Source organism: Lissotriton helveticus, chromosome 5_1 (assembly GCF_964261635.1).
Source record: "Lissotriton helveticus chromosome 5_1, aLisHel1.1, whole genome shotgun sequence".
NCBI classification, from domain to species: Eukaryota; Metazoa; Chordata; class Amphibia; order Caudata; family Salamandridae; genus Lissotriton; species Lissotriton helveticus.
The window spans coordinates 1256594474-1256606391 of record NC_136065.1 but is presented as its reverse complement, the minus strand read 5'-3'; the positions used below and the strand labels follow the sequence as shown (position 1 = coordinate 1256606391).

The 11918-nt window shown below is 50.1% G+C and overlaps 1 protein-coding gene across 1 annotated transcript; it reads right to left on the bottom strand.

Moving 5' to 3' along the window:
- Positions 1–10022: 10022 nt before the first annotated feature.
- Positions 10023–10964, bottom strand: LOC144752616 (olfactory receptor 6F1-like). The gene has a single exon (XM_078640496.1). The coding sequence runs from the start codon at positions 10962–10964 to the stop codon at positions 10023–10025; it is 942 nt and encodes a 313-aa protein (XP_078496622.1).
- Between the last annotated feature and the right edge of the window lie 954 nt (positions 10965–11918).

Sequence of the window (11918 nt, the reverse complement as noted above, 5' to 3'; positions counted from 1 at the left end):
TTGGGACTCTCCCTGCTCTTAGGAGGTGCCTTTGTCTTTTGACTGTCCTTGTCCCTGTCCTTGGGAGTGGCCCTTTCCTCTGTTGTGGGCCTGCCCTTGGGACTCTCCCTGCTCTTAGGAGGTGCCTTTGTCTTTTGACTGTCCCTGTCCCTGTCCTTGGGAGTGGCCCTTTCCTCTGTTGTGGGCCTGCACTTGGGACTCTCCCTGCTCTTAGGAGGTGCCTTTGTCTTTTGACTGTCCCTGTCCCTGTCCTTGGGAGTGACCCTTTCCTCTGTTGTGGGCCTGCCCTTGGGACTCTCCCTGCTCTTAGGATGTGCCTTTGTCTTTTGACTGTCCCCGTCCCTGTCCTTGGGAGTGGCCCTTTCCTCTGTTGTGGGCCTGCCCTTGGGACTCTCCCTGCTCTTAGGAGGTGCCTTTGTCTTTTGACTGTCCTTGTCCCTGTCCTTGGGAGTGGCACTTTCCTCTGTTGTGGGCCTGCCCTTGGGACTCTCCCTGCTCTTAAGGAGGTGCCTTTGTCTTTTGACTGTCCTTGTCCCTGTCCTTGGGAGTGGCCCTTTCCTCAGTTGTGGGCCTGCCCTTGGGACTTTCCCTGCTCTTTTGAGGTGCCTTTGTCTTTTGAGTGGCCTTGTCCAAGGGACTGTCCATGGACTTGTGAGTATCCCTTGCCTTGGGAGTACCTTTTGTGTTGAATGCCTGTGTAGCATGTGAAGGCATGTCGCCCAACAACACTTGTGGATCCTGTGTGTGTACTCCAGTGTATCTGACGTTGTCTTCGTGAACAGATTTTGCTGACCTAGGGGATGGTGTCTGTGCCCTCCGTGCCCTGACGTGCTGTCTGACGCTGCTTCTTGTGCAATAACCTGTATTAGAGTCCTGGTCAGAATATTCACTACCCCCTGAGACATCCAGTGGTGTAGATGGGGAAACAGAAGTAGCACCCTGTCCATGCGACTGTACTATTGCAGACGACACACTGCTTGCCAATGACTGCACTGTCCTGTGTAGACCAGCAAGATCGCCATGCATCCCTTCCATGAATGCCACCACCTGCCCCAACTTCCTATCATGGTCTTGGAAAGCATTTGTCATATTGGTCTGCCCCACACACAGCTGTCGCAGCAGATCAACGGCCTCAGCACACAGTGCATTTTGGCTCACCGTGGCAGGGGCAGCGGTGCCTGCACCGAACGCCACTCTGCTCCCCCTACTCCTGCGTGCACGAACAGTACATGGTGCAGTTGGCGGAAGTGTGGGCCCTGTGTGCTGTGTTCCGACAGAAGGTGTTGATTGCCCACTCCCAGTCTGTGACAACAGTGCTGGCTCACCAGGATTTTCCGAAGATGAGGACGATGGTGTCTCCACATGCGAGTCCTCAGGGACGGTCCTGTCCCCCTCTCCGGCGCTGCCCTCCTCTGTGTCAGTCTGCGTGTGTGCGAAGTCTGACCCGGACTCATTGCCTCCACTAATCTCCTCCGTCTGTGGCTGAGTGTCCTCTGTCATAGCTGAAATGCACATAAAAGAGGGGTAAGTCATGGGCACACTCACGTACAGAAGGACAAGGATTCCCTAATTCCATAGCTGACAAAGTTCTTGTAGCCCCCATCCTGCACACGGCCCACCTCTACCAGTCATCCTCATATTACATAAGCGTTGGTGGCCGTGACACATGTACAGCATGCGGAGAGGGCAGGAGCACGTACATCTGCACCCATGTCTTGCCATGGGGCCACGGACCACTACGGCATGTGCTTCAACACTCAACTAGTAAGCAAGTGGCGTGTCAACATGCCGGACCTGGATGTCAAATTACACCCACCCAATGGGACCAACATGGCATCGCAGAGATACATACGCACCACGGAACTCAATACTGTGTCTGTGCACCAATACATGCATTGCACTCCCAAGTATCCTACACAGACAGTATGCTCACCGCTAGTTTGCTGTTGATCGACACTTCGGACAGGTCAGGATGCGTCACAGCAATGATACGGTGCATGAGAGGGGTCATGGAGCGTCGGGCCAGACGTGGCGTCCTTGGAATCATCCCCAGTGTCACTTCCGCTACATTCTTGCTCAGCCTGGAAATGTCGTCCCAGCGTTTGTGGCAGTGTGTATGTCATCTGTTGCACACCCCCAATGTCCGTACTTCACGTGCAATGCTCCTCCACACGTCCTTGCGAAGGTGCAGCTTGACCTACCATGATGGGAGACAAAAGGGTGTAAGTCAGTGGACAGTTGGCCTGTCACACAGATAGGGGCAACACGTATCTGTCATCCGCCATGCACAATCCGGAAAATATGTCGAGCCCACACTACACAGCTAAGATTGCAGTAGCCAGGAGTCATTGGCCCCCTCGTGCACACCAACATGTCCCACACTGCACTTACCACCTGTCCGGGTGCACCGTAGAGCCGTCCATAGTTGCGGAGCACACTGTCCACGAGGACATCAAGCTCCGCGGCGGTGAAGGGACGAGACCGGATCTCTTTGGCTCTCGACATGGCAAGATCATGGAGTACGGCACTAGAGCAGCAGTCGGTGGTCAGCTCAGCAGCAGGTCGAGGTGATGGTCACAGGCAGCAGTCGGTGGTCAGCTCAGCAGCAGGTCGAAGTGATGGTCACAGGCAGCAGTCGGTGGTCAGCTCAGCAGCAGGTTGAGGTGATGGTCACAGGCAGCAGTCGGTGGTCTGCTCAGCAGCAGCAGCAGGTCGAGGTGAACAGGCAGCACTGGTTCCCAGGGTAGGATGTGTGCTTTTGGACAACACACATATATAGGGCCCTCAGCACGTGTCAGTGGCATACGTCGCCAGCAATTGGTCAGCCCTGGATGCATGTTCGTAAAAGGGCCAATGACTGGCCCTGGTGTTGCGGTGCACTGCTTCCGCTACTTTCGATTGGGCATACGCGGCCAGCGTCTCTCTTCCCATTGGCTGCATGTGCACGGACCGTCACGGTCACACATCGGCAACCGCACGTGCAAGCTTCAGGCACGGATGCTTTTGTTGCAACAATGTTCTATCACTGGCGCCACCATGGCGGTGCACGTACTCAGCGGGGGAGGTGCAGGCCTATACACCCTTTAGATGTACTCAATGGACATGGCAGTTCATGTCCCCTCTTACAGTCACATTGCATCATCCACCGTACACCGGCCGGAGCGGCCGGGCCTAGGACGGCCGTGCCGGCCATGTCCACAACCGCCGTGCCAGGTCGGGCCTAGGACGGCCGTGCCGGCCATGTCCACAACCGCCGTGCCAGCCATGTCCACAACCGCCGTGCCAGCCATGTCCACAACCGCCGTCCTAGGCCCGGCCTGGCACGGCGGTTGTTGACATGGCTGGCACGGCGGTTGTGGACATGGCTGGCACGGCGGTTGTGGACATGGCCGGCATGGCCGTCCTAGGCCCGACCTGGCACGGCGGTTGTGGACATGGCCGGCACGGCCGTCCTGGGCCCGGCCTGGCACGGCGGTTGTGGACATGGCCGGCACGGCGGTTGTGGACATGGCCGGCACGGCCGTCCTAGGCGCGGCCGCTCCGGCCGGTGTACGGTGGATGATGCAATGTGACTGTAAGAGGGGACATGAACTGCCATGTCCATTGAGTACATCTAAAGGGTGTATAGGCCTGCACCTCCCCCGCTGAGTACGTGCACCGCCATTGTGGCGCCAGTGATAGAACATTGTTGCAACTGAAGCTTCCGTGCAGGAAGCTTGCACGTGCGGTTGCCGATGTGTGCCCGTGACGGTCGTGCACATGCAGCCAATGGGAAGAGGGACGCTGGCCGCGTATGGCCATTGGAAAGTAGCGGAAGCTGTGCACCGCCATGGCGGCGCCAATGATTTTATCTTGTCAGACGCTGCACCGTGATGTGTTGTCTGCAGTTGCGTCATGAGGGTTGTGAGCGTGATAGGGAAACTTCATATGTCATTCACTATTCCATGTGTGTCCATACTATGCCCATCGGTGGGCACACAATGTGCAACAGATGTGCATTTTGACGTGTTGACGTCGGGTGTGACCCTACAGACGTTATTACATCTTCACAACTACACAGTACATCACGGCTGTATGGCCAAATTATGAATCTGTTGTCAGTGTGTGGTTCTGGCGAGGTGACTACAATGGTGGTGGTACACATGCATTCAGTGTATGTGTCTTGGATGTTGTGTCACCATGCATGTAATTACCGTATGCTCAACATTATTGGTGTTGGCATTGGTGCATGATGACATGGTGTGTGTGTATCATTATCGTTTGTGTGCATGCACTTGCATGTGTGTCTCTGATGTGGCTTCTAAACATTAGGGTCAAGACACACGTATTGTCAGTAATGTTCACATGTGACTAAGTTGCGTTGTACGTGTTGACACACTTCCTGTTGCAAGTGGCTGCACATTGTTAAAGGGCCACTCCGTATTGTATTAACTATCAGAGATGTCACACATATGACCATTCTCCAAAACATTTTTGTTCTTGCTAATGTTGGCTTACATGTGATGGAGTTGCACACGTATGCGTCGTTTGTAAGTTGACTCAAGTTACATCTCTCTCCCACACAGGAGGGCTCCAAATGTGCATCGGCCATACACTGTGCTGGAGGATATGGTTGACGAGGAGGTGATTAGGAAATTCCGGCTGGATCGACGTCGGTTGATGGAGCTTGTTGCCCAATTGTCTCCTCATCTGCAGCCACGAAGGACGTATCCTGGTTCTATTACACCCACAGCAAAGGTTATGGCGGCACTACATTTCTTTGCTACTGGCACCTTTCAGTACACAGTTGGCCATGCCGGGGGGATGTCACAGTCCATGTTCAGCACGGTACTTCGGGATGTTTTAAGAGCTATGATGCTGTACAAGAATGACTACATCCATTTCCCACGGCCGGAAGAGTTGCCAGCAGTCAAAGCAGACTTCTATGCACTGGGCCAGATACCACACGTAGTGGGTTCAATTGATGGCACACATATGGCTATCATTCCACCACGGGCACGTGAGCAGGTTTTTAGGAGTCGTAAGCACTTCCATTCGCTGAACGTGCAGGTGGTGTGCCTGGCAAACAACATCATCTCCCATGTGTGTGCAAGATTTCCAGGCTCCGCACATGACGCCCACATCATGCGGAGCAGCATTGTCCCCCAACTGATGGCAAATCGGCGACCCGGTCAAGCGTGGCTTGTTGGTGAGTGTCCAGTGGGGACTTTTGTGATCTCTGTGTGGCATGGGGTACCCACCATATCTTGTTGTGATATTTGTGTCTGTCATCCCTCTACATAGGCGACTCGGCGTACCCAAACCGGCCCTGGCTCCTGAGTCCCATACGTAATCCTACAACAGCGGGTGAAATGCGCTTCAATGATGCACATGGAAGGACACGGAGAGTGATTGAACGTACCTTTGGACTGCTAAAGTCTAGGTTTTGGTGCCTGGATAAGACCGGAGGGGCCCTGCCTTACTCACCAGGCAAAGTATGCAGGATCGTGATTGCCTGCTGCATGCTCCACAACCTGGCCGTGCGCAATGACATTGAACTGCTCTTGGACCCTGAAGACCAAGAAGTTCCTCGGCCTCCCATCCCACCCATGTCGACTGATGAGGATAGTGGTGAGGAGGAAGGTGTGGACCAGAGGCGCCAGCTCATTGATCGCTACTTCCCTTGAATGTGAGTAACTACCTCTTGTGCCGGTTGACAATGCCTTATGTATGTTTGCTGGTGTTGTGTGGATGTGGGGTGCATCAGCTGTGTGTTCTGGTTTGTGATGGTTGCATATGTGTGTCTTCATTTCTTTGGACATACAAGTCTCCATGATGTGTGTCCTCTCATCCCATGCTTTTGTGATGAGTGTAGTTTGTGGAATGTTGCTGTGCAGTGTGTTGTGATGTGTGTGAATCTGTTTCCTGACGTGTATCTGCTGTCTCTGATTTTCCCTAGGTCACTCCCGCAGCGCCATGATTCTGTACCACTAGGATCCCTGCACCTGTTTAAGTCTGTTTCTGAAGGCAATCATGTGAATAAACATGGAGGCAAAACATCATTGAGTGTGTAAGTGACATTTATTTACAGGTTGTGCATTTGTGCTGGTGAATATTTACAAGTAAGTGGGGGGGGGAGGGAGTTGGAGTTGAAGGTAATGGCAGATGAAATGTCCGTGCTGACACCACATTGGGGGGTGTCAGGCTAGTCCAGCAGACCAGTGCCAATGATTGTCTATGTGGGACAGGATACTTTGCAGGGTGAATGTCTGGCTCAGGCAGTGACAAAGTCATTGGCGGCCCCTCTTGGAGCGTGTGGATGGCGCACCCACACTGCTCTCACCCACTTCCAGCCTCGGGCGGCCCCTCCGTCTTTGAGGTGGAACTGAGTCAGCTGGGGGTGCAGGGGTCATAGGCCACATCCGTCGCCAGGGGCACAGGTGGTGGTGGTGGTGGTGGCGGTGGCGGTGGAGGTGGAGGTGACGGTGGAGGTGGCGCAACGACAATTGGTGGAGGGGGGTGGGGTTGTTCCGGCCAATCCATTCCCTCCACATTGTTGTCTGCTGGCCCATGATGTGCACTATCTGGCCAAGGTACCCCAAAATTTCACGCAACATGTTCGTGTTGTCCACCGAGTCCTGGTGTGCACGATCTGCATATTCCTGGGAACAGTCGTATGAAGCCTGGCACCTGGCTAGGGCTTCAAGGGACTCTGCCACAAGATGGGGTAGGTGTCTTTCCTCAGTGCGGCGGAGTGTGGGTCGCCTGATTGCCTGATGTGCCGTCACCTCTCTTCTTTGTGGCCCACTCACCCTGCTTGGGTGTGAGGCCGATGGACCTGCGTCGTGCGCTGGGTTAGGCAGGGTGGCACAGGCAAGAGTGGTGGTACTGGTGGTAGTGGTGGTAGTAGTGGTGGTGGTGTTGGTGGTTGTGGGGACTCTGCAGATCACTGAGGCAGGTGTCGCTGGAGTCACACATGCGACGGTTGTCGGGCCCGGGAGTCTCTGTGAGCCAGATGGCCCTGGCTGTCTGCTTGGGCCCGCACCATCCTCCGCACCGGAGCTGCCTGTGTCATCGTCCCCAGTGAGTCCGGTATGTGTGGGAGGCGAGTCTTGCGGCCGGGTGCTGGTTTCCCCAGTCAGTTCACGATCACCTGAGGGACAAGATTGAGCTGGTCAGTAATGTGGACATTACATGTTCATATCGATTTGTAAACATTTCTGTGTCCTGTCGCACACACCCCACACACCCTACCCTCCACCACCCACCACCACCCTCCCCGTGAACATGGGGGCCTGTTGGGAGTTGTAGTTGTGAGATCTCACACACCCCACCCACCACCACCACCCTCCCCGTGAACATGGGGGCCTGTTGGGAGTTGTAGTTGTGAGCTCTCACACACCCCACCCACCACCACCACCCTCCCCGTGAACATGGGGGCCTGTTGGGAGTTGTAGTTGTGAGCTCTCACACACCCCACCCACCACCACCACCCTCTCTGTGAACATGGGGGCCTGTTGGTAGCCATGTACATTTTGGTGAGTATGTGTCCGACGTGCATTGGTTGGGGCGTAGGAGATGTGTCTTCTCAGTTGTGTGAGCCTGACCATGTCGTACTGATCGTGGTGCTTGGTTTGTACTTACCAGCCTCTTCTCCTTCCTCAAGTCCGTCTAGGCTCTCTGGGTGAAGTATAACCAGCACCTTCTCCTCCCAATCGGTGTAGGGTATGGGCTCCGGGGGTGTTCTGCCGCCAGTATGATTGGCTCTTGCATAGTTTTTGGCGCGGATGCCTTTCACCCTGGTCTTCAGGTCATGCCACCGCCTCTGAATTTAGTGCTTCGTCCTTGGCACAGTCCCTGACGCATTCACCCGACTGACGATTCTGTCCCACATGTGATTCTTTTGCGCCACGGAGGTCTGCTGGACTTGGGCCCCGAAGAAGTGGGGCTCAACACGGATGATTTCATCTACCATTACCTTCAACTCGGTCTCCGTGAATGTAGGTTTTTTTTTGGGTGCCATGGTGTGTGGTGCTCAGTGTGTGGGTTGAGTGAGTTGGGGGGTGCAGGAGTGTGGTGTGTGATGTGTAGGAATGGTGTGGTGGGTGTTTGTGTGGTGGGTGTGGTAGGGTGGTGGTTGTGTGTCTTCTATTTGAGTAAGCTGTATATCGATTAGGGCCTCTTGCTAGCAGCAATGCTGTGATGCAAAGGATTGTGGTAGTGGGTGGGTGTCATTTTATAGTCGTGTCTCAATGGTTATTGGCAGTCAGGTGGTAGGTGGGCGTGTTGACTAGTGTGCATTATTGGGTACTTGGGGGGGTGTCATGGTGGCTTGTGCTTGGTGTTGGTGTATCAGGTGGGGGCGTTGTCAATTTTCGTGTGTTTGCTAATTACTTGAGGTACACTTTCTGACATTTGTTTGACGTTAGGGATGTTGTGCATGTTGGCCTTCCGCAGTGATGCACTGTTTATCGTTGCATTCTTTCCGCCGCGGACGTGGATGGCTGTGCGTACCGTGGTACAGGCGGATTTATCCTAATTGCGGACACGGAGTTTTCACAGGTATGGCGGTAAATGTGTTTTTTTCCACGGTCATTGCCGTCCGCGGCGGTGGCTGTTCATTAGGCTCCGTCCGCCGCGGACGGAGTTAGATGTGTTCCGTCCACCGCGGACGGTGTTTGTTATGATCCGTCCGCCGCGGTCGGAGTTTCGTGACATGAATATCCTAATCGCAACCGCGGATTCTCCGCGGCGCGGCCGGGAGTAAAATTTCCCCGAACATGGCGGACAGTACCCGTTTCCGGCCGCCATCCTAATCGACCCCTTAATGTTGCTGTCATTTACTGCAGTGTCTTACCTGTAAATGAAATATACCTAATCTGTGAAATCTTTTTTACCTGTACAATCAATTGTAGGGCCATGCCATACACATTGTGGAACCTAATAGCAGCTTCACAGTGCACAGAGTCCTAACAGCAGTAAAACAAGCATTTGCAATGCAATCCGTCTTGCCTTTGTGACTTTATATGTATTTAGCTATGCAGCACATTAGCCTGGGTGCTGAAACATCTACTGTTCTTTAACATGGAGGGAAAGTAAGCACCATACTGCCTGACAAGACAGGTATGGGAATACAGGGAGAGAAATATTGCCTATCAAAGCTCTGTTTTTAATATAAAATCAGGACCTTAGGTGGTAATATCACTGAAAATACAAGATTTGAAAAAAATATTGTCTACGGGTGCTCGTGGAAAACAATTTCTATGGACTGGAATCTAGAGAATGCTAAAGTGATTCTGGTATTTTTACTGACCTCTGCTGATCGTTTTCTATCAAGAAAGTTAAATAGAGGCAGTCCAGAAAAATTAAAAAAAGAAAGTCCCTCAGCAGAAAGCAGTTCTGGTATTTTACTGACCTCTACTGGTTGTTTCTATCAAGACAGTAAAATAGAGGCAGTTGAGCAGAAGCAGACAAGTCCTAGGGCTGATATCTCCATAGCCCAGAAAGTGCATACACATTTAAGTATATAATAAAGTATATACTAAAATATATATACAAGTGTTCTCGAAGGCTCGACCTAAAGAAGGTCTCGAAAATGGTAAACAAATCTGGGGTGCAAATTCATATTATCAAATTCACTATGCCTTTCTTAGCTGCTACTTTCAAAATTGGATTTTGGAGTCTTGACTGTTTTATTCTGGTAGAGAATATTATGTAAAGAATAATATACAGCATTTTTCAGAGCAAAGGCAGGTAAATATGATGACGGGGTGATTCTTCATTGTAGATTTTATCCCAGAAACAGTTATTTTAAGTATACTTCAGGCCCTATAACAGACGTGCCATAAACTTTTCTCTTTGGCCCAACTGAGTGTTGAAATGCTAGTAATATACATTTACAGCTATGATGAGGTGTGAGTTGTATTGCCCATAATTAGCATTGAAAGTACACAAGTTCCCAAACATTTTTTAAGGGGGGGAAAGATCTTTGTAAGTTGCTGGGCTTCACCAACCAATGGAGCATTAGAAATAAATGATTGTATTTATTGTGCCATATTGTTTCTCAGTATAGTCCTTCCAAATTGCTTTCTAATAGCGACTTTCATTTCTTTGTTCCTTAGACAATAAATTAACGGATTCAGAAGAGGAGTAAGTACGGTGTTGAAGACACCAATGAATTTGTTGATCGCCACAGGGTATGCAAAAGCTGGCCTTACGTAGATGAAGATGGCCGTACCATACAAAATCACAACCACAATGAGGTGAGATGAACAGGTGGAGAAAGCTTTCTGTCTCCCTTTCTTGGACGGGCTCCTCAGGATGGTAACAATAATAAAGACATAGGAAATTATAGTCACGAGGAAAGAAGGTAGAATGGTGAAGCAGGCCAGGATGAAGACTGCATTCTCCATTATGCGGGTGTCACTGCATGAAAGTTGTAGCAGTGGTGCTACATCACAGAAAAAATGATTGATTATATATGGGCCACAAAAGTAGAGCTTAGATAACAAAATTACTGGAACAAAAATAGCCAGGAATGCAACCAACCAGCAGGCCCCAGTAGCCTGAAGACAAACTGTCCCATTCATGATGCTGGTGTAACGCAGTGGGTTGCAAATGGCAATGTAGCGGTCAACAGCCATCAACCCCAGAAGAAAGAACTCAGTGGTACCCAAAGAAAAATAGAAGTAAGCCTGAGCTAAGCACCCTGGTAAAGAAATTATGTTATTTTGGAGTAAATTGGGCAACAATGTAGGTACAATGGAGGAGGTGTAAAAGATCTCCAGGAAGGACAGATAGGAGAGCAGTTGGTACATTGGTGTGTGAAGGTGTTGATCTAACTTCACAAGTGTGATGATGGAGATGTTGGCTGTCAGAGTGAGAATGTAGATGGACATGAACATGAAGAAGAGAAAGATCCGAAGCTCAGTTCGAATGGTGAATCCCAATAAAAGGAAATAGATCACATCTGTATCATTGTTCATCGTTTTCCTTTTGTCTGCGAAACATCAAACACATAATTATTTGAAAAATAAGTTCATAGTAGGCATGGGTGAAATTTAAATTACACCAGCGTAAATTGCATAATTTGGGAAATTTCACGTTATGCTTGTTATGCAAAATTCGAGAAATTACAACATTGCATCAACCCACATAATTACATATCATTCACCATTAAAATGCATTGCGAATGAACAGCAGAATAAGAGCAAATGTTTTCCGCTGTGCTTTTGTTTAAATGTGTCCTTGCATTAAAAATTGATTAACTGATGCATTTCGCTCTAAATTATAGTGTGAGGTGACATATTTGCATTTCATGTAATTAGGCATAATTGCACATAATTTTGCAGAACTCTTTCGTAACAATGCAAAAAGCAAATTAAGTAAATTCCGCACACACCTGCCTCACAAGGCACAGGTAACTGTAGAAATAAATGCAATTGTCTGTTGCATTCTACATATTTAGGGTAATAGTTTAGTAAGAATGCACAAATATAGCCATGTTCTGGAACGTACAATGGTTACAGATGAGCCAATCAGGCTTAAAGGAGCACAATTAATCATTTACATTCCTTTTTTACATTTTCACACCTCCAGGGTAGAGGAAAACCCATAGTTAATATACATCATTAGAAAGGATTTTGTGTTTGCCCTTTAGAACATTTCATGCACACTTTTACTGTTTCTATATTTTATTCTTTTGCTTTCCCCAGTAACTGCAGATTTCAGACTTTTTCAGCCCTGATCAGTTTTTATAGTTTCTAGGTACAGCTGAACCTAGTGCTAGCATAGTGTAAAAACATTGACTATTAATAGAAGTGGACTGGAGCCCACTACAAGGAAAATGGTCACAAACTTGTTAAGGTAAAACACATTTTAATTAATTTAAACCTGGGCTAAACCCCCTAGTAGCTATATCACAGAGCAGACTGATTTAG

Excerpts from the sequence above, each read along its gene's own strand:
- LOC144752616 (XM_078640496.1), bottom strand. The coding sequence starts at position 10,964 with ATGAACAATGATACAGATGTGATCTATTTCCTTTTATTGGGATTCACC.